General features: G+C 35.1%; 2 protein-coding genes and 2 pseudogenes across 2 annotated transcripts; 2 read left to right on the forward strand and 2 right to left on the reverse strand.

The window, feature by feature from the left end:
• Positions 1–769: 769 nt before the first annotated feature.
• On the reverse strand, positions 770–1,504 carry LOC146913283 (uncharacterized). The gene is made up of 2 exons (XM_085719008.1): positions 1,366–1,504; positions 770–1,250 (listed from the first exon to the last, which is right to left on the reverse strand). The coding sequence occupies exons 1-2, from the start codon at positions 1,436–1,438 to the stop codon at positions 1,057–1,059; spliced, it is 267 nt and encodes an 88-aa protein (XP_085575134.1). The 5' UTR covers positions 1,439–1,504; the 3' UTR covers positions 770–1,056.
• Positions 1,505–3,966: 2,462 nt separating this feature from the next.
• On the forward strand, positions 3,967–6,108 carry LOC146913284 (F-box/FBD/LRR-repeat protein At4g00160-like; annotated as a pseudogene).
• A 5,494-nt stretch (positions 6,109–11,602) lies between these two features.
• On the forward strand, positions 11,603–18,767 carry LOC146913285 (FBD-associated F-box protein At5g56370-like; annotated as a pseudogene).
• A 1,057-nt stretch (positions 18,768–19,824) lies between these two features.
• LOC146913286 (uncharacterized) lies at positions 19,825–20,649 on the reverse strand. Its single transcript, XM_085720906.1, has one exon. It carries the CDS (start codon positions 20,647–20,649, stop codon positions 19,825–19,827), a length of 825 nt encoding a protein of 274 aa, XP_085577032.1.
• Positions 20,650–23,620: the final 2,971 nt, after the last annotated feature.

Below are 23,620 nucleotides of genomic sequence, written 5' to 3' on the forward strand. Positions count from 1 at the left end.
GTTGCTTGATTTCGTTTGCTGTCTCCTTCATCTTTGTCCCGATATCTATTTTATCGTTTTTTAAGCTCTGCCGCCATTGTTGTGAACTCTGTTGATTTCGTAAGCCTCGGATCCAAAGGGTAGATCGAAAACGTGAAATGAATTGGAAGCTTGTGGTTTGTATTGAAGATATGCAAACTAAGGTACCCAGATCCGGACTGTTTGATGGAAACCTTTTAATGGAGTTTAGTTGGAAAGGTTCAAGCTTTGATGTTTGAATTGAAAAAAAAATGTGAAAAAAGATTGTGGGGATTGAAATTCGATGAAAAAGATTGTGGAAATTGAAATTTGAATTGTAAAAATGGCTTGTGAATTTTATCAAAGTAAAAAGAATGTTTGTCCTGGATTGTTTTTGGATTCCATTGTTGAATTGGAAGAGACCTTGTTGGGTGGGAGGATGATGTTGATGAACCCTAACAGAGTTTTAATAAAACTGACAGAAAGGACGAAAAGCAGTAACGGTGACAAAGTTAGAGGACCAAAATAATTCAATTTTTAGTTAGAGGACCAAACCGATACCAATTAAATAGTTAGAGGACTAAAAATGCAATTAAGCCTAAATATTATATGGTAATACTTTTCAAAAGGTTGTAAATAATATGTCTATTGTTGTCAACTCAGTGGTAAGATGGTCTTGTAAAATGCAGGGATGAAATTAAATTATTCCCTAATGTTATTGGCTTAACAAAAGTGAACATTTTTTATGTAGTATAATTAAACACTAAATTCATAAATCCCAAACCATTTATCATATATTATTATATATAGTATTCAAATGGTACAGCATGAATAGTCAACTGTTGGAAACTGAACTCTTCACACCCACCAGCCATCGTCGGCACAAATTATGCATATAACACATGCATTCTTATTAAACAATATAACAAAATATACAAATACACAAAGATAGAATGAAAATCATAACATGTCTAAATTAATTATCACGTTCTTGCATTATTCTTAAATCATTTTTTTGATACTAGGTTGTTGGTCATCATCATGATGAAGATCTGATCTTCAAGGACTAGCAGAATCAGGACGAGGATAGTATCTCTCCGGTATACAATTGCAGAGGCTGGGGCCGTAAACCCATTCAACGCAACCTGCCGGACATCCAGTTCCAGCAACAATGCAACCAATACAAACTCCCCAAGAGTCTGCACATTCCGGAGCACACTGATTCCAAATGTCGAAATCATCTTGAGCGTATGCTGCAATATATATAATACTAATATCAGTAAAATAAATTAAATAATTACTTTTTGATAACAAAACTAAACACAAATCTGAAAGAAAACGATGGACTCGACATAAATAATAGATAACCTGATCCAGCAAGCAAGAGAAAAGTGAGGAAGACGATGGCAGAAGAGGATGACTTATTAGCCATTATTAACATTGAACTTGTATTGATTATGAACTTGCATGTTCAACAAAATAAGAAGTCTAATATTTATAGGAAGGCACTGCAACCTGCCAGATGTATTGTATGATTATTTATTAAGAGCCATGTGACTTTTATCTACAAAAACACTCTTAATCATTTTCTCAAAATCGCGACTTGCGATTTTATTCACCTAGATGGATCCAAATCCATTGTAGAATCCAAAAACAAGCAATATCCTAGTAAAATTGCATCGAAATCGCATAAAATCATGAATTCACTGCAAAATTGCAGGTTTTTATATTATCTTGAAGGATTTTGAGAATTTATTTATACAGGTCAATTTTTTCCGGTTGGCATAAAATCGTAGGTTTCCCTTGCATCTAGGATTTAAGTCATTTATGACCATATGCAAATATATAACAAATATTTACCATTATTTTTCACGATACCACACTTTAAAAATAGATTCCACATAAAGTGGTGGCTCACATGAGTTAGAGTAAGTGTTGAAAATACAGTGTTTACAACACTCACCACAATAAAAAAGTGAAAGCTACCCAGTGGTGCCGGCTTGCGGGCATCCGAGGCTATAATATAGTCAGACTGGCCGAGTTAAAGTCTGACTCTATTTTCATCCGACGCAAAATTAGGCAACTTCTATAAGTCAACTAAATCACCTAGTGTTGGATAAGCCGACACGAAAGTCAACCTAACAAAAGTCAAGCGACTCATTTAGAGTTAGATGAACCGATTATAAAGTAAACATGTGTAGTCAACTAAATCCTTTTGAGTCAGCCTTACCGATGCTAAAATAAACATTAGAAAGAAAGCTAATCTTGATAGTGTAGGCATACGAAATGCTAAACTATAATTTTTCTTATAGCACCTAATACCCTATTTTGCGTTGAATACTAAGAAACAAGAATAACACATTAAATTAGTTTAAAAATACATACCAAGAATGTAATGTCTACATGACTATCTTCTAAATCATCATCATAAGGAGGATGTGAAGGAAGATGGGAAGCACTACATCATCTGACAGCTAAACAATACTCCATATCTGAAAAGTTACGAAACAGAAAGATCAATTATATTTAGCGAATGAATATTATCAAGGCATGAGATTAGACTAATTTTACGTTGGTCACTAGCATTAATTAGTCACAGTTTTAATCCTTATCCAATCAAACACTATGTTGTGGATCACTAAGCCATATACAACAGAATGTACAAAATTTAAAAAGAATAATCAATAAATTAAATTCTCATAAGAATTGTGATGAGGGTATGCTCAAGAAATAATATGTCAAATTCTCATAAGGAAGTAGTGTTTTAGATATATAATGAATTCATAAAACATGTCACTTCAACTAGATTTTATTTCTAACAATCACCAACATTGTTCAATATCAAGTGAAATATCTTAAACATAATCAGTATGGTTGAAAGGATAATCAATCACTATTAACTATGTTTGCTTGTTATGAAAATCATTGTACAGAAGGCATCCATTAAGAAACACTCATATCGTATGAGGAGTAAAAGACATGGCAACAAGAAGACATTCAAAGATGTCACGAGCTTCAATGTGAGACAGCATACCAAGAAAGAGTTTACTAAAACAACATGAGACCACATAAACATATTGGAATTTACTACTTTAGATAAAGTAAATCATGGTAAAAATACCAGATCAGACTTCACTACTTTTATAATTCGTTTTTGTTCATCTTTAATAGATAAGGTGGTGGACTGTAATAATTCAGTAATTGTAATCGGAGAAAAAGGAGGCGAGGAAATCTCACTTTCAACCGCCCCCGACATCTTCTATGCTGTCTAGCAGGCCTGTCTTCAAGTGCATGCTCCTTGCATTAAGTACATGCTAGACCTCAAACGCATATTCGTTATGTTCAGATCACCCTACACTATGGACTGCATCTTTATCCATCCTCTATTGAGAAAATTTTCTCTTATACTGATGTTGACTGGGGTGGATATCCTGACCCTCGTCGTTTCACATTTGGCTATTGTGTGTTTCTTGGTGACAAGCTCAAAATCTATTTTATTTGTTTACCGTTATAAAAATCACTTTATTTTTAAAATAATAATCTAGTTTGTTTGGATACAATACAATAATTTAGTTTGTTTGGATACAATACAACTATATAAAATAGATTTTTTCATTTTGAGGGAAAAATAAATTTTTTATTATAAAATTAGTTTAATTTTTTAAAACATATTTTCTCTTTTTCTTAAAAAATCTATTTTTTAAAAAAATTACTCTGAACACTTCTTATTTGAAGTTGTTTATAGATTTTTTTTTAAAATATTGCACGAATAGCATTTAATAATGTTAAAAGTGATTTTTTTTTCTTAAAAAACAAAAACTATAACAAACAACTCCTAAATAAGAGTTTAAAGTTTATCAATCGAAAAAATAAAAGTGTGAAGTCTGGCTTTTATCCTTGTTGGGCCTTTCAATGTAAATTATAAATACCTTCATCCTTGATTCATTGGATTGATTCATTTGTTCAGCTATGAAGAAACGGAGAAGGGAACGAAAAGAAGAGAGGCTTCTTTCATCTAGTGTTTCTTCTCCTTCGGTTCAGGTTAATTTATTCATGTCTTGTTAGGTTTACGCAACTCTATTTCCTATGTCTTCTTATGTTGATGATTGGATAATTCTTTGTAGCTAGATTCCATTGTTTAAAAACCGAAAAACTGTTCTTAAATAGCTCTACTTCTTTGAGATATAGGATTTGGTGGAGAATATCAAGGTTCTAGCTTTGTATTGGAGTATGAGTAAGCTGATAATAGCGACGTTTTTGTATTATGAGTGGTGTTCGAATTCTCGGGATTGTTACTTAGATAGGATTGGGTGTTTTTTTGTGTTTTTTGGGGCTGTTGCTGTCGGACGTTGGCTCTGCTGTAGCTGCTGCTGGGCGCTGTTATGTGGGCTGGACAGTAGGTGTTTTACATGGTGCTGTCATGTTTTGGTAGTGTGGTTTTGTCCGGTTTTGGGCCACCCTGTATTGCTTATACGCTGGGGTATTCTATTCTATTTTTTAGGGGCCTTTTTTCTCGTCTTGGGAGTTGTGGTTGCTAGTAATAATATTAGCTGTTCAAACAAAAAAAAAAACGAAATCGAAAGTTAAAATAACATGATATTTGTGATTTTAACCATAAAAGCTGACATGCCCGGCTATTTATTATTGTAGTAATAATCATAGTTTTCATTGATAGACAACAACTAATCAAATATATTTTCATAGCAGGCACTCTACGATCATGAAAACAATTTGATGGATAGAATCAACAATTAACCAGTGGAGTTATTGTGTCACATCCCCTCTTTTCTTCCAACAAAACTCTTTTTCACAGCAACAGCATTTTCCAAGAAGTGGACCCCACTCTGCTATTCACTATCAGTTCTAGACTTTCACGATGAAACCTTCAAAGACATAAAGACCTTCGACGGCTTCGGTCGTTTTGTCGACAATTTCATGTTCTCTCCTCTTTCAACCAACCAACCCCTCAAATCGTTTCGCCTAAACTGCTTGTCTGGAAGAAATCACAAGCATGATTGTGCAATCTTCAATTCATGGCTTGAAGCCGCAAAACGGCGCCATGTTGAGGAATTACATCTCAATCTGTATTACCAAACATTGAATCCCATTATTTTCATCTCCCAAACTCTTGTTGTTCTCAAACTTGAGTTCTTAGAACTTGGAATTGATACTTCGTGTGTTGATCTTCCATCCCTCAAAACCTTGCATTTGATATCCGTTTATTTTCCAAATCGGAATATCAATTTTATTTCTGCTTGTCCTATTCTAGAAGATTTACTTGCTAAATCTATCTACATAAATAATGTGAACATTACACAAGAAGAAGGGTTTAAATCCTTGACATTGCCCAGGTTGGTTAGAGCGAATATCAATTCAACAGGTGATCCGTTTTATGGCTCAAGATACTACTTTCAAAATCATTCCACTGTTTCCAAACTTAGTTCATATAGAACTAGTGTTTTGTCGTCGCTCACTTTATTGTTGGGATGGTGTATTACAACTCCTCCGCCACTGTCCCAAGCTTAAAATTCTTTCTATTGGCAAGGTTTGATTAGTAGTTCGTTTGTTTACATGGTGTTTTCTTTTTCCGTATATTTAGATTAATATTATTTTTTATCTCTTGGACAGTGGATGAATACCAGCTCAACCAAGGAATGGAAATGCCCAATTTCGGTTCCTGAATGCATTTCGTCTCACCTCAGATCATGTACTGTTTTAAACTTTCAAGGCTCAAGAAATGATCTTAAATTTGTAGCATATATTTTGCAGAAGGCAAGTCTCTTACAAGACATGAAAATCTGCTTTGCTACTTATGGAATGCTTTTGGAAAAAAGTTTGATTATAGGAGAAATATCCTCTTGTCCAAGCATATCTCCAAGTTGCAAAGTTTCAGTTGAATTAATTTAAATTTACTATAACTATCAGTGTTTTAATGGATTGTTTTTTATTCTGCTTGGATGCTTTAATATTTCTATTTTTATTTGTTTTACTTTTAATATTTCTTTCCTCGCTATGTATATTCCGGCTTCTGCAGTTGTAGTATCAATTGCTTGTTCATTATAGATATTCCGGCTTCATGTTTTATGACTATTTTTCAAACATTGATATGGCGACATATCCTTTGTAGCTCTGAATAGATTTTGGTTGAATTACAGTTATTCGATTTTCTAAAAATTTTGTGCATTTTATATAGCTCTTGAACTTTATTTGTGGAGAGTTTTGAATAGAAAAAACTAAAAGAAGAAAATGAGCGCTGTCGTTGCACAAATTTGTTTAGATCATGGAAATATGAAGGTGTTGGGTGATCTTGCAAGGAAAGGAAGATGGTTTGTACTTTATAAATTTTGATTCCAATATTATAAATATACTTAATTTTTGAATAATGTATTCTGTTAGTATCCAATGAACAGAAGCAAAAATTGTTGTTGAATGCTTTCATGATAGCTAAAAAGTTGTACACCTCTTTAATTTTGCTACAGTCATATGCAGTTGATTTGCATCCATTTTCTGATATTCTTGGACATTGGCACTGTCTTTACAATCTACAAATTAATAAGTTGGTTCTCATGTTCTCCTGTTTAAAATACATTTATTTCTTACTCTAGTGAAGTGTTTTCTTCCTCTTCTTTGAAGAAACAGTAATCTGCCTCATAGTTTCAAAGGGATACATTTTTACCGTTGTTTCTCATTCTATCATTCGCTTTCACTATTTGCATGTTCCTTCTTATTCTGATTCCTCCCAAGGTTCCTTCGACCGACATTGATGCTTCCCATGGTTTTCTTTCTCTCAGTTTGTGGATATGTCAAGTTTTAGTGTAGCATTTTCCTTCATTGAAATTTGAATTTTTTATTTACAATCTATTATGTTTACCTAATCAAATAATTAATCAATTTTTTTTATAATTAGAAATTTTATCAATAGAGTCCAACCTAATATCACAGTGAGAAAACTTTACCAACGGAAAGGGTGCAAATAACCTATTATATCATTTTCAATCCACTTGGGTTGGTCAAATGGTGTTGACTTGAGACCTTTGAATGTGCTCCTCGAAAGATCTCAGGTTCGATTATTCTTGATACTAATTTCGATGAGCTAGTTTGACTTCATAAAAAAAAAAATTAATAAACCATTTGCTTGAAAGTTGGACTTAGTACAAAATCTATAGAACAATACAACTCCAACGGGGCAACACCAATTGGCCACAAACTGTCACAAGCCAGAGGTTCAAAATATCAAAATATAATGTAATGTATAAGATCCTTAAAATCAAAATGTTTGGAACCATAGATATAAATAGTAATAACAAAAGAAAGGTATAAATTATCATCGTCGTCGTCATCATTATTATTATGATTATGATTATTACTTAAATTTGTACTTAACCATATCGATTATTAATTCCATAAAAATAGATTAATCAATAGTCAATTACTGTGAATGATTCTTGATTCACAAGTTTAATACCAACCATCAATCAAGTATATTTTTTCATGCTATGTGAAGCCGATATGAGCAGAACCTCATGGTCCTATCCCATGTTCTTGAGCTGCCTGAAAATGGCAACATATAAAACGAACAAAGCTGAAGTAACAAAATTTTGTAACTCAAATTCGAAACAAAGCAGAAGAAAAAATCATTCAGAGTTCTTATAGTTGGTTGAAAAAAAGATAGGGTGATTTCCATCAATTTCTCCCATGAATTACCGATGAATGTTCCTACTTCCTTGAGAAATCTGAAAGAACTAATAATAAGAGAAGGGACAAGGAAATCCAAAGTTCAAGCTTAATTGAAAATCTCAAAACCACAAGAATAACAATATCTGAACATTGAAGAAATTTATTAAATATGTAAATATATACATTAATTATCAAAACAAAGGAAGATCAAACAAGCCCAATTACTCCAAAAATTATTAAAACTTCAAGAATCTCCAAGAGCATACTATCACTAATCCCCACTAATCGATCACTAACTTCTTCAAACAAAATCATTGATCACTTACTTCATCCCTTTCTATCATTGTACACAGTGACTGGATCCAACCAATTTAGATTGTGACGTTTACTCACAGTTTCTGTAAATCCATCCTTTCCTGACACATGAAGGGGAACACAGTGAATGTTTACCAATTTCTTAGTTCTACAAATTTCCTCTCCCATCACTGTCTATCTGACTTGAAATTTTGGAACGTAAGTTGTTATCTTCGATTTCCCAAACTAAATATTATGTACATGGGTAGGAGTTTCATTTTATCTTCGATGTCGAACATCGCATGAACCCAAACTATCTACCTGCTTGTTTATTTTTCCTTTGTGCAATATACAAATCCCCTACCTTCCATTATGTTTGAAATGTTTTCCGTAGTGTTGATAAATATGTGCCTTATGGGAAATTAGATATGAAAAAGGAAGTTACATTTCCATTCCAAGGAAACTTGTATGATGTATACTTAGTGAAGTCGGCTACATCAATCATTCAATGCCATAATTTTATGCCAAGCATATTAAGTCAAAACTGTCATCTATATGAAGCACATAATTCATCTCGGTAAATAACTATAGGGGTACAAGTCTCTTCCTTACGGAGAGCAAAACTCGTCTCATGTGGGGTACAAGACCCGTATGTATTTTTTTATTTTTTTTGGTGGTAAGACCCATATGTATTTAAAATTGTGTTTAATGTTTTATTAGCTTATAAAAACATCTACAATAGAATTTAATTTTTTTTTTTTTTTTTGTAATTGTAAACATGCACAAATTTTTTTAGTAGTCTTACAAAATATCAACAAAGGTTATTATCTAGTTGAAAGAGTTAAACTATCACGGCTTAGTAAAATAAGGTTTTAATTTCAGTCAAGAGAGGTTGTGTGATATTTAGTGTCTGACACACTTCAAATATGATCATAACCACCTTATACATAACCTATAATAAACAAAAAATCTCTCGCCAAAATTAGTTTATATCAAAGTCATTATTTACAGATTTTTTTTTTTAAAAAAATTTATATTTAAAGATAAAATATCCAAATGAGCTACATAGCTCATTTGGAAAGATTATATTTGTGCAAAAAATTAGGAATTTATTGGTGGAAAGCTAACCATCTTTGCCAACACGAATGCACCTTCCTCGTCATGAATGCATATGGCAATCCCCGTACGGTTAGTTTAATTCATGGAGGATTTGCACCTTCTTTTTGTTTTGATGTAAGCACTTTCGTTAAGGGTTATGGCCCTCTCCAGGTCTTCTATAATATTTCTTCGCTTGATCAAAAAAAAAAAATCCCCGTACGGTTGAAATTTAAAGAAAATACCGCATTTATATTACATTTGTAGCACCCAGAAGACGGCTTCTGCCACACAGCCAGAGACGCAGCTGATGTACTAGTTGCTGCAGAATTGGAAGGCAGGCGTGAATGAGGGTCTGTTGTAGCAGTTGTGCGCACAGCTATGCGATCGCAATCTTCCAGTCCATAATCATCACGCGAGCACGATCAACAACAACCACAATAGTTTCTGTTACATCTTCTAAACCCTGCGCCATGTCCTCATGAGGTGAAACGCAGCTAACGCATTGCGTAGGGCACTGCACACCTTTATCATGAAGTCTAATTCTCGTAGGTAAACAACCCCTACACATCCTTCAAACTAGGTTCTGAACCTTGGGAGGTATTTTGATCTTCCAAATGTCAGCCCAATTTCCGGCACGACAAAGGTGGGAAGAGTCAATGAGTTCCTCGACACACAAGCGATAAGAATTTTTTACATAATACTTTTCATGCTTTTCAACCTTCCAAATCAAGCGATTTGACTACGCATGAGCAATGAGGGGCGTGTTCATAATTTTGTCTGCTAATTCAAGACTAAGAACTTGTCTGACAATTACCTCGTTCTATCGCTTCTCAGTTGGCACCATCAAGTTGTCAATGGTAATATCACGAACATATTGTGCTCCATCAATATTAGGATATATCAATGCATTCACCATTCATAATCCATGGTTCACCCAACACAGGAATAGTTCCACCCACACCAATACTCCATCGAGCTCCCCCACGAACAATGAAACGGGCACGCATGATACTACACCAAACATAACTGGGGTTTTGGCCAGTAGTTGTGAGATAGGTGTTGTTGGGGAAGTAACGAGCTTTAAACATCCGGGAAACTAGGGAATCCGGTTCCGTTAAAATTTTCCAACCTTGTTTACCCAACATGGCGAGGTTAAAAGTCGTAAGATCCTTCAAGCCCATGCCGCCATTGGTTTTGTGCATGGATAGTTTCTCTCAACTTAACCAATTAACTCCTCGCTGGTTACTACGACAATGTCCCCACCAAAACGAATTCATCATCTTTTCGATCGTATTAATAAGAGCGGCAGGAAATTGAAATATGCTCATCACATACGACGAGATGGCCTGCAAGACAGACTTAATTAGAACTTCACGATTACTCTCTCCTTCTTGAACAAATTATTTTTTTATTTGCACACACTTATGTCTCTCTCTTTCTCTCTTTTCTCTTTCACAAACCCTATCTCACAAATTTTCTTCTTTTTTATCTACCAAAAAGGGTGATTTAGGATCAATTTTTACCAGAAGTCACCATTTGGAATTTTTTTTCTTTCTCTTTTAGTTAAATAGGTGATTTTCACAAATTTTTTGTTTTATTTCGTGTGTTTTTTTGATTTCGTGTTCTAGCACGACCTTTTTATTTTTATTTCTTGTCTTTGCGCGGTGTTTTTTTTTATTTCCATCTTAGTGTGGTGTTTATTTGATTAAGTGTAGATTCAATCAATGATTTTTGCGTCGTCAATGTTGCACATCTAGAAACATGAGTATTCCGGTGGCTTGAATATAGTCATATTTGCAGCTATACATACTTTGCTGTTTTATGCTATTAACATGGATGATGTAATGGATTCATCCGTTTTGTTTTTTGCGACTTTGAATTTGTATTGTATCGATATACATCAATCTGAATGAATATTGTTTATTTTATTTTATTTTTAAATATCAATTTGAATGAATATCGTTTATTTTATTTTTAAATAAAAAAATTAGATTTAGAAGTTTGGGCCTTTGCCTTGTTTCTACTTCTTTTGTGTATGTGTTATTTTTCTTCTTCGTCTGCTGTTGTAATTAAAATCTATATGTGTGATAATTAATTAGAGTATTCGGTCTGTGTTTAAGAACCCAAATCAAACATGCAAACATCAAGGTATTTGTGATTTGCAAACATCAATATGTGTGATGATTAATTAATTGGATTATTTATTCGGTCTGTGGTTATGAACCCTAATAAAAAAACTCATATTTTAGTGGTGACATGTAATAAGATTTTGGATTCGTATTTGCAAGACCTTTCTTAGATTATTATTAATATTGTTGTTTATTATGATTTTTTTTTGGCACACCGGTTTCCGACCCACCAATGGTGGGTGACTAATCCGGCTAATGTGTAGAGTCATGCGCACTGGCCAATTGGTTTTATGATTTTTTTTTTATTAAAGAAGATAATGTATTCATTTATATAATCATATTATATGATATTTTTATTAAAGAAAGATGCATTCATTGATCCCATTCATTGTTTGAAATTAGGTCAACGAAAACATGAAGTCAGATTTCAGCAGCACAAGAAAGAAAAAGCGTGTTACTGAAATTTCAAAAGAGGGAAATTGCTCTCACGAATGCTTCCTTCCTTCATCCCATTCTACTCAGGACTCGACAATGGTGGACAGAATCATCAGTTTACCAGATGAATTGTTGTCTTACATTCTCTCTTTCCTCCCAACCAAACTCGCTTTCACTACAACCCTTCTTTCCAAACGGTGGATCCCACTATGCTATTCACTCCCTGTTCTCGCCTTTGACTATGAAGGCGACAAAATATATGAAACCAAGCAAGACTATGAAACCTTTGATTGCTTTTGTCGTTTTGTTGATACTCTCATGCTCTCTCGTCCTTCAACCAACCAACCCCTCAAATCATTTCACCTAAACATTTGCTATGGACACCCCGATACCGCGATTAATGTGACAAAATGGCTCAAATCTGCAAAACGGTGTTGTGTTGAGGAGTTACATCTTAGTCTGTGTTGTTTTTGGATTTCCAAACTATTAAATTTGAATTTCCAAATTCTATCATCTACCGAAGTTGTTACTAGGTTGAGTCACGACCAGGTCGCTTTCTTTAAGACGTTTCGTGGCACTACCCAAAGTTGTGCAAGGTAGACTATCAACCACGCCGCCTCCAGGATATAAAAACAAGCCCAGCTACAACTGTTCGATTAACTACTGCACTGTAGAAAAATCGTTCGAGAATTACACCCTCAAAATATGGCTCAATCGTTTGATCGAAGCCACTCGATACGGTACGTAACCGCTCTATTCGAAACCGTTCAAATTAATATGGTATTATTACCATTCTATTATGGTGCTGAGACCACTCAAATATGGTGTTATCACCATTCTAACTTCTCCAAAACATGAATATGGCACTACGACCACTCAAATATGGTGATACCACCATTTCTCTTTAAAGTAATATATATATATACTGTTAAGATCATTCTTTAATATGATCTTAATAGTACTCTATATTCCGAAGAATCATATATTATCGAAGGGACTATGAACTTAAGACCAAGGGACTATGGTCTTAAGAACACTCTTAATACCGAAGGGACAGAAAGGAGTAGAAGCAGAAGAAACTTGTTAAAAACAAGTCGGAGGGAGAAGAGAGGAAAAAACACAGGAAGCATCGACTGTGAATTTTCGATGTAAAGAATCAAATGGGGCGAGCTCTCCTTTTATAGGGAGAGTTTGTAACAAAAAACGAGTGACTTGGGGATTAAGTCTGCTTAATCCTTAAGCAAACGCGTTTTGTTTCTTAATTGGATATATCCGGAAGTTTCTAGATATGCTTTTGGATCGGGTCGGGTCGTAACAAATTTATTTGTTACGCGTAGCGCTTACGGATAATGATTAAATTAATTAATTAATTAATTTAACATTTTCAAGTGACAAAAAAAATATATATTAATTTTTTTTTTTTAAGCGTTCACCCGTTCACAAAATTGGGTACCCCAAGGGCACACCCTTGGAGGTCACTTTTCCCGTATATAAACACTTACTAGTTGGGGTGACCCTTCAATGTGGGACATTTTTAAGTCACACCCACACACTAGTTTTTTCATAGTGTTTTTCTTTCCAATTTTCTTCACTAGAATTAACTAGTGTTCCAACAATCCCCCACTTGACTTCAAAATGGTTTCGAGAAATAACGTAAAACGTTTCCATAAGATTTGCTAATATACAAAGGTGTCGCCAACAACTTGAACCTTAGCATAGTGGAAGATATTCTGATTTAACAAGAGTTGCTTACAGCATTTAACTCTATCTCAGACATAGAAACCACACACAAACCTTTTCATAGGTGTATTCTAAAAGCCCGTGCGTTTTAAGGCCCTGCACGTGTATCCCGGTTTTAACGAATGCTCTAGGAATTTTGCCTCGAAATTCCATAGGACTGGCCTAAGTTCCACATTCGTATAGGTGAGTCTATCAAGGGTACTCCTGTAGCTGTGTACCCCACTCAACATAGAGTATAGATCTCATTAAGAGTTACTATTACCTCATCCTTCTTTCGCTGCAGGATCATGCTTTCTATATTCTTTCTCTCATAGCATGTTCTACCACTTCATGACTTGTTTTAACCCATTGAACCTATTTCTTGGGATCTCCAGTCATGTAGGTCGGGTTACCATCACTTGTGGGCTATAGGCATTAGTCCCATCCTACTGGATGTTTCTTGGACTTTCTCTCTATTAAGTCCTTTCGTCAAAGGATTAGCTAAGTTTTCATTCGTACGTACAAAATCAACTCCAACCGCTCCATTTAGAGATACACTCTCTAATCGTGCTATGTTTTTGCCTTATCTGTCGTCTCTTACCATTGTAATAACGATTCTTAATCTTTGCAATAGCCGCGGTACTATCACAATGAATTAACACAGCAGGTAATGGTTTTTCCCATAGAGGGATCTCAGCTAGCAAGGATCTTAGCCAACTTGCTTCTTCACTAGTTTTCTCTAGTGTTCTCATCTCAGATTCATTCCATAGTGGACTGAGTCAATATCATTTGTTTTAACAAACAACTCCTCTAGTGATGCTCAATGTGCAAACACTAGTCGCTAAATATTCATCTGAAAGATGTTCTATTTTATATCTTGTACCATTTAAGTACAATATGTTACTCCTAGTGAAGTAATCTTAGAGTCATATTCTTCTTAAGGCACCTCATGATTATTTCTATAGCATGGCAATGCTTCCCATCCGTCTATTAGTAAACTTGCACAAGAGTTTCACGACATCGACAATGTCGGATCTAATACATTCAGTGGCATACCTAAGTGCTGCCAATGATGCTCGTATATTCTGTTTTTCTAATTCCATCTCAAGTGTTCTTACACTTGGATCATAATATGTGATTGCAAGTTTATGGTGAAATAATTACATTTCTTTAAGATCTTCTCAACTTTGTGAGATTTATCAAAAAAGTTATCTTTTCTGATCTAGTAACCAAGAATTACTTCAATTTTTTTGTTTAGGTCTTTCTTATCAATGTTGTTGATAAACAATGATTTCACATAATTCATAACATGAATCTTTAAATCAAATATGAGCAAGTCGTCTTCATAGAGACATATGATCGTGCAAATATTATTTGTCACTTTCATTCACTTTATACTCATTCGATAACATTAGAATGTCAAATTTTTCATGCCATTCCTCAGGAGTTTATTTTAGACCATTCAAATAATTATATAACTTACAGACCTTGTTTTCTTGTCCATGAATTGCAAAAATTTTCAGGTTGTTCCATATAGACTTGTTCTTCTAGTTCGCCATAAAAAGACAACTTTCACATCCATTTGGAGTACTATCGAGTTATAAATGGTGGCTAAAGGGACTAGTACTCTTATGGATATGATTTTAGTGACTGGTGAATGAATGTCGAAGAAGTCTATATTTTTTCTCTTTGTTTAAAACCTTTGACTACAAGGAAAGCCTTGTATTCATCAACCGTACCATCAGGTTTTAGTTCTTTTTTTTCAAAAAAACCAAATACAACCGATTGGTTTTGCAACTATGAGACAAGTCAACCAAGTTTCATGTTTTGTTCGACTCTAGAAAATTCATTTCATCGTTTATTGCTTTTTCCATAATTCAGCATCCAATGAGGATATAACTTCATTAAGGCTTAATGAATCTTCTTCCAATGTATAAACCAAGTTCATACTCTTTAGCAATTTTAGCTTTCTTACCTCCTTGAGGTTCTATAACATCTTGTATGATGTTTTCATAACTATTTCTAATGAATGTGATTAGATATAGTGCCCCCACTAGTTCTTAATTTTTAAAGGTAAATTTATTTTGCCCCCACTAATGTCGTGCTCCCATTAGAGCCCCCACTAGTGCCCCCACTATTCTTTAGTTAAAGGGGTAAATATTTACATAGAATTCGACATCTTTTAAATTCTATGATCACTTTAACATTTAGGTCATAAAACCTATATGTTTCGTTATTTATCGCATACCCGATGAATATATATTCATAGGCTCTACTAGTGAGTTCAACTCTCTTGGGGTCCAGTATCTAAATATAGTCCAGACAATCCCAAGTTCAAAATAAGACAAGTTGGATTGTCTTTTCTTCAAAAATTTCTTAATTAGAATTTTTGTTCTTAGACTTGGGTACTCTATAAATTTCAATTTTCGTTATAAAAAATTGAACATTCAAGCATATCAATTTTATTTTTCCAAAGTTCACAGTCATCAATAAATATGATAAAAATATCATTTTATCATTTCTAATTTATGTGTCATCAAATTAATACATATCATTATGTTTAGAAATTCATATCCTCTAAATTCTAATTTATATGAACTTTTGATTCATATATCTTGACTGCAATAAATAAAATTGTTTAATTATATAACTTTGGAATTAAGTCCAAGTTACTCAAGTTTAAAATTAAACACTTGTTCGTGATCAATTTTGATATGTCAAATATTAAAATCACACAACTAATAACATAGAAGGAGTATTTAATTTTTTTTTTTTTTAACATATCATCAAAGTGCAATCTTTTTCACAAGAGTGCATGGTACACAAGTCTTTCTTTAAGTCTGAGTCAACTCAGTCTTATTCAATAGAATTCTGAAATTCAGATTCTTTCTAATATTTGTTTCAAACATTTTGAACAAATTTCTCAGATAATTTCTAGTTCATCAAAAGACATTATTATTTTTCTTTCAATGTTCATATCATTCCAAGTACATTCCAGTATTGAACAATTCACTAATGTAAGTATGTAACGACCGAGTGCATCAAGAAACAATTATTAGCACATAACAATCCATTTTTTTTAATAGTCACCAATTAGAATGACGTCACATCAACCCAAATACTTTGATGTAAATAAAAAGTTTTTTAGCAAGCACAGAAGTCACATACTTCAATTGAATGGTTCGAAGACCAGTATTGTTCTCTAATGGATTTAAGTGTTGTTGTTTAAAAAACACCTAACACTTCGTCGTTTCAATCAAAAGCTGTAATTCTTATAACTTGATTTATCCATATTTTATTTAGGGACAACTTAACCTCAATATGTAACTTCTTCGGTAGACATAGCAGATCGAAACGTCTTAAAATTGTTGTTTTTGGATTTCCAAACTATTAAATTTGAATTTCCAAATTCTATCATCTACCGAAGTTGTTACTAGGTTGAGTCACGACCAGGTCGCTCTCTTTAAGACGTTTCGTGGCACTACCCAAAGTTGTGCAAGGTAGACTATCAACCACGCCGCCTCCAGGATAAAACAAGCCCAACTACAACTGTTCGATTAACTACTGCACTGTAGAAAAATCGTTCGAGAATTACACCCTCAAAATATGGCTCAATCGTTTGATCGAAGCCACTCGATACGGTACCTAACCGCTCTATTCGAAACCGTTCAAATTAATATGGTATTATTACCATTCTATTATGGTGCTGAGACCACTCAAATATGGTGTTATCACCATTCTAACTTCTCCAAAACATGAATATGGCACTACGACCACTCAAATATGGTGATACCACCATTTCTCTTTAAAGTAATATATATATATATATATATATATATATATATATATATATACTGTTAAGATCATTCTTTAATATGATCTTAATAGTACTCTATATTCCGAAGAATCATATATTATCGAAGGGACTATGAACTTAAGACCAAGGGACTATGGTCTTAAGAACACTCTTAATACCGAAGGGACATAAAGGAGTAGAAGCAGAAGAAACTTGTTAAAAACAAGTCGGAGGGAGAAGAGAGGAAAAAACACAGGAAGCATCGACTGTGAATTTTCGATGTAAAGAATCAAATGGGGCGAGCTCTCCTTTTATAGGGAGAGTTTGTAACAAAAAACGAGTGACTTGGGGATTAAATCTGCTTAATCCTTAAGCAAACGCGTTTTGTTTCTTAATTGGATATATCCGGAAGTTTCTGGATATGCTTTTGGATCGGGTCGGGTCGTAACAAATTTATTTGTTACGCGTAGCGCTTACGGATAATGATTAAATTAATTAATTTAACATTTTCAAGTGACAAAAAAAATATATATTAATTTTTTTTTTTTTAAGCGTTCACCCGTTCACAAAATTGGGTACCCCAAGGGCACACCCTTGGAGGTCACTTTTCCCGTATATAAACACTTACTAGTTGGGGTGACCCTTCAATGTGGGACATTTTTAAGTCACACCCACACACTAGTTTTTTCATAGTGTTTTTCTTTCCAATTTTCTTCACTAGAATTAACTAGTGTTCCAACAGTCTGCGTTACCACACATTGAATCCGGTTATTTTCATCTCTCGAACCCTTGTTGTTCTCAAACTTAAGAGGATGGATTTTTCAACTGATACTTCATGTGTTCATCGTCCATTGCTCAAAACCCTGCATTTGAAATATGTTGGTTTTAGAAATCGAAATGATTACATGAATTTTCTTTCTGCATCTGCTATCTTACATAAATTGCATGCTGAGCACATCTCTCTACGTAGTGAGATGCATATTGATAAAAAAAACAATACACCAGAAGAAGGGTTTAAATCTTTGACATTGTCTAAGTTGATTAGAGCGAGTATTAGTTCAATGGATGCTTTGTTTAATGGTATTGATAATGTTGAGTTTTTACGCATAACCAAAGGATATTCCACTGTTTCCAAACTTAAATCATATTGAACTAGTGTATTGTCATCGCTCGTTTCATTGTTGGGATGGTATAGGAGAACTGCTCCGCCATTGTCCCAAGCTTCAAATCCTTATTATTAAAAAGGTATGTTGAGTAGTGCGTTTGTTTTCTTGTTTGTTCTTTTTTTCTCATATATTTTGATGAATGTTTTTTTTTTTGTATCCTTTTGACAGCGGACAACAACCAGCTCATCCAATGAATGGAAATACCCTCTTTCGGTTCATGAATGTGTTTCGTCTCACCTTAGATCATGTACTATTTTAAACTTCCATGGCTCGGCAAATGATCTTCGATTTGCAACATATATTTTGCAGAATACGGGTCTTTTAGAAGACATGAAAATCGGCGTTTCTACTAAGGGAATGCATTTGAGGAAAAGTCGGATTAAAGAAGAATTATCCTCTTGTCCAACGATATCTGCAAGATGTAGACTTTCATTTAAATTTAAGTATTTTTACTAGATTTATCAGTGTTATGCATTAGTTTCTATTCTAATATGCAACCATTTAGTTTCATAGTTTGGACAACATTTATAGGCTTGGTCTTGTACAAACTAATAGAGAAGACGGTCTTTATTATTATCGAACTCTAGGGTGATGAAAATTATATATGTAATTGATGGTCTTTGATATTAATTTGCTTTAGTACACTCAAAATGAAAATTATTCCAAAGCATTTGTTGTCGGAGTTGTTAGATTGTGGTTGTTACTGGATTAGGTTGGCACTATTAAGGAGAATGTGATATTCCAACTGTTATCATAGTGTTGCCACTATTATCTTCTTTTTTTTATTTTATTTTGACAATATCTTCTTTAATTTTTTTTTTTGTTAACAATAGAATTATCCAAAGAAGTTATAATGGATATATTTTAAATTAGATGTATGAATGGACATATCTAATATTATATATGTAAATGAACCCTTTTTGGGTACAAATTGGCAGAGGGGAGGGATATATGTAAATGAACTTTAATGTATGATGAATTTTCTTTACAACATTTCCCGTTTTTATATTTAAAGTAGAGAAATCGAAATTTATTGTATTTCTTGCATTATCCTAATTTAAGTTTTATATTTTTTTTATTATTTTGAAACGGCCAAATATTATTAACCAACGAGCCCGTGCGAGAAGCACTAACAAGCTCGGGTGGAGAAAAAAAAAATACAAATAAGGGGAAATCGGTTGCCATTCAATCACCAGGCTCGAACAAAAACCCCTTTAAAAAACCACCCAAAACAACAGGATCAACCCAAAGAGAAATGACGCAAGGTCATAATAACTCCTTATCTAGGCTAACACACCTAAAACACTGGCGACGGTCTAAACAGCTACTGCCCCCCTTCCGTTAGAATAACACAGCCACACCCAAAAACTGCTGCCTGCACAACGCAAAGCTGCCACATAACAGCCAGGGACTCTAACAGCAGAAAACTCCGCTGAACCAGCAGAAACAGGGCCCCTTCAGACAACTGCCACCCCCAAAAACCTTCAAAACACCACCAAAAAACAACCCCGGGTCAACCCCCAAGACAAAAGCCAGGGTTCCAACACCATTCATAGAACAAACACGTGACAATTTTCAAACGAGACAAGCTCCATTCCCATGACAACACTTTGATTTGCTCCACCAACTCGTCCACTCCAATAATCTTATTATTGAAAATCCGATTGTTTCTCGTCTTCCAAAGCACCCAAACCACCGCATGCCAAATCAACCACGCTCCCCTTCTAAGCTTCTTAGATCTCACCTCTCTAGACCAACAAAGAGCATGAATGAAAAGATTAGGAGGAATGATAAAATTAAAACCCAACCACCTCATAACCTCCCGCCAAACTTTAGAAGCCATATCACAATGGAGGAATAGATGGACCGCCGATTCAACTTCAAGATCACAAAAAACACACCGCTTGGGATCGTCCACCCCTAGAAGCCTTCGCTTCGCGAGGTTAGCCTTAGTTGGAATCCGATCAAGTAACAAAGTCCACGAGAAGGCCAACACTTTTCCGGGTGCCTTACTCCTCCAATTCTCACGAAAAATCAACTCCGCTTCAAAAGACAAAGTGCCAACTGGGAGGCTTTGGTATTGAAGAAGCGAGAAGCAAGACTTAACGGAAAAAACCCCATCTATACCCGGTTTCCACACCCACACATCATCACCATCCCTCCTTACCACCCCATTCAATCTCTCCAAAAGAGAATTTAAAAGCTCCTTTTCCCATTCAAACAACTCACGCCGCCAACACAACCTCCACAAACCCCCCTCCGCATTCCTCTCACAAATAGCACTCACCACACCATCTTGAGAATCAACTAAGGAATATAGGCGCGGATAAGCCTCCATTAAAGGAACATTAGTCACCCACGGGTCCTTCCAAAAAAATGTATTGGTTCCATCTCCTACCTTTCTCTCCAACTCTTTAAAAAACCACCGCCCCCTTGATCTTCCAACCCCATCAAATCTTTCCACCAACGCGACGCGTAGGAGGGCCAAACCTCCCCCGCCAACCTACTTCGAAGACTCACTCTAGGGCCATATTTATCTTCAAGAACCACTTTCCACAAAGTCGGAACATCATCAATAAGCCTCCATTTCCATTTAGCAAGGAGGCTAATATTAACCAACTTGATATCTCTCACTCCGAGCCCCCCTTTACTTCTCGGTTGACACACATTCCTCCACTTAACCCAGCAAACTTTCTTTTTATCCCCAACACCTCCCCAAAGAAACCTCCTTTGAATACCTTCCATCTTTTTCACCACCTTGACCGGCATCTTAAAGAAAGATAAATAGAAAATGGGAATCGAATTTAACACCGAGTTTAGAAGGACTATGCGGCCTCCTAAACTAATGTATTTATTCCCCCAAGAATTAAGTTTAGCACTAATCTGCTTCAACACCGGTTCCCATGTCGACAACTTCCGCGCATTTGCACCCACCGGTAAACCCAAATACATGAAAGGAATGGAACCCACCTTAGAATTGAGAAAAGTCGACGCCATCCTCAAGAAATCCGGCGAAACATTCACACCAATGATACAACTTTTATGGAAATTAACTTTTAAACCCGACACCATCTCAAACCCCCTTAGCAACGCCTTAAGAGTCCAAAGATTCTCCACTGAAGCCTCTCCAATACACAAGGTACCATCCGCATATTGAAGATGCGAAATCACCGTACCACCTCTCTTAACCTCAAACCCCTTAAAAAGATTCCGATTCACCGCATTGTCCATAAGCCCACTAAAACCTTCTGCCACCACTAGAAAAAGGAAAGGAGCTGTTGTGAAAGTGACTCAAAATTGGAGTTTGGAGGCCAAAAATTGATGTTTGCTGAAAGTACAAATCGGGGCCCGAATGGCAAAAATCGGGGCCCGATTTTGGCTGTCTTTGGGAGCAGTTTGGTACTGGAAAAATCGGCGCCCGAATGGTAAAAATCGGGGCCCGATTTTGCGTGCTGTTATTTTTCAGAAACGTATTTTTGGGCCAGATTTGGTACAATTTTATGGGAGTTTCTTTTACTATAAATATAGGCATTGTATCAGTGTAAACCTTGAGATAGAGGGGGCTGAAACAAGGGTTTAGAAAGGCAACAACAAAACTAGGGTTTGTATAGAGTTTGTCTCTTTGGAACAAACACTAGGTTTTGAGGGTTGATTCACCTTGGGAAACACTATTAGGATTGAGTCTCTTGGTTACGGGAAGAGGCTGGGATTTGGGTAGAATTAGGCGGGAGACTTATTCTTGTAATCCATCTCTTTTGTAACGTTACTCATCATATAGTGGAACGGAGGGCTGCTCTCTCCCCCAGACTAGGTCAACTTGGACCGAACTGGGTAAACAGATTCTTTGTGTTCTCTCTTCTTCTTTTCTCTTGCTGTGTTGTTTTCTACTTTTGGCTTGTGATTATAACTGTTCTATTCACTTTGATTATTGGTTGCTTTATTATCCCTTGCTCCACACATCAAGTTGTTATTGGTGTGAGTTTTCTCATCGAATCCGCAACAGGAGCCAACGGATCTCCTTGTTTTAAACCCCTTTTGATATCTATTTCTTCGGTCGGACTTCCATTCACAAGGATTGACATACTTCCCCCAAAAACACACGCCTTCATCCAAGCTATCCACTTACCCATAAAACCCATCCTCCGAAGCATATACTCCAAAAAATTCCACTCCACCGAATCATATGCTTTCTCAAAATCCACCTTAAGGATTAAACATTCACGCTTCCTCAACCTAGCCACCTCCACCACCTCATTAACAACCAAAACACCATCCTCCAAATGCCTCCCTTTCAAGAACGCCGATTGGGCTTTCGATATAACCGAATTCATAACCTTCGAAAGTCTTCCGGCCAACACCTTCGCAAGAATCTTATAAATACTACCCAACAAGGAAATCGGTCGAAATTCTTTAAGGGATGTAGGGCAATTAACTTTAGGGATAAGAGTCACAAAATATGATAAAAGACTCCTCGGGAACACTACATTTATGTTTTATATTTTAAGTAGAGAAATATAAATTTGTTATATTTCTTGCATTGCATTATCCTTATGAAAATGTAAATTTTGATGGCTTGGTTTATGTTGTGGTTTATGGGTGATACTTAAAATTATTAAAAAGGGTGAGGTTGTTTATTAGGAGGAATTGGGGTTACCTAGGAGAGATAAGTTTAGGCGATGTTCTTTTTTACTCGTTTGGCATATTATTGTGTTCTATCTGGACGGTCCGTAAATATCTTGTATTTTTCATTAAGGTTTTAGATGCAGAGGAATTGATTCATAAGATTCATCAAGGTCTCAAGTTCATAAGATCCATCAACACCATTTGGGTTGATCTGGTGATGTTGACTTTGGACTTTGGAGTAAGCTTCTCTCAAGGTCTCAGGTTCAATTCTTTATGGTGTATATTTTGGTAGTCTAGTTTGGCTTCTTAAAAAAAAAAGTAATTCATAAATATATAAATCCATCAATTTAAAGTAGAACTTATTAGCATGCTCAACAAATAGTATTAAATTTGCAAGATTTAGTGTAGAGTCTGACTTGAAAACCTCTAGTGACATTATATTTGGGTGGTGACATGTAAGGTTTGAATAGGAAGGAATTCATTTTGGATTGTTTCAGAAATTTGCTATTCAAATTGAGAAATGGAGTCAGGCCTAATGCTTCCTTCCAGGTTTTGAAGAGGTGATAAGGAGAGTTTGGAATAAAAAATAAGTTTGGAAACTCACTATTCGGCCGACTAATGACCAATTAATAATAAGCCTAAAGAATTTGATGTGATCTTTGAAAGGAAGAAAACATATCAGATCC

The sequence above is a fragment of the Medicago sativa genome, chromosome 6, assembly GCF_051527215.1.
Source record: "Medicago sativa cultivar Bolivia chromosome 6, Bolivia_mono, whole genome shotgun sequence".
In the NCBI taxonomy this organism is placed as follows: Eukaryota; Viridiplantae; Streptophyta; class Magnoliopsida; order Fabales; family Fabaceae; genus Medicago; species Medicago sativa.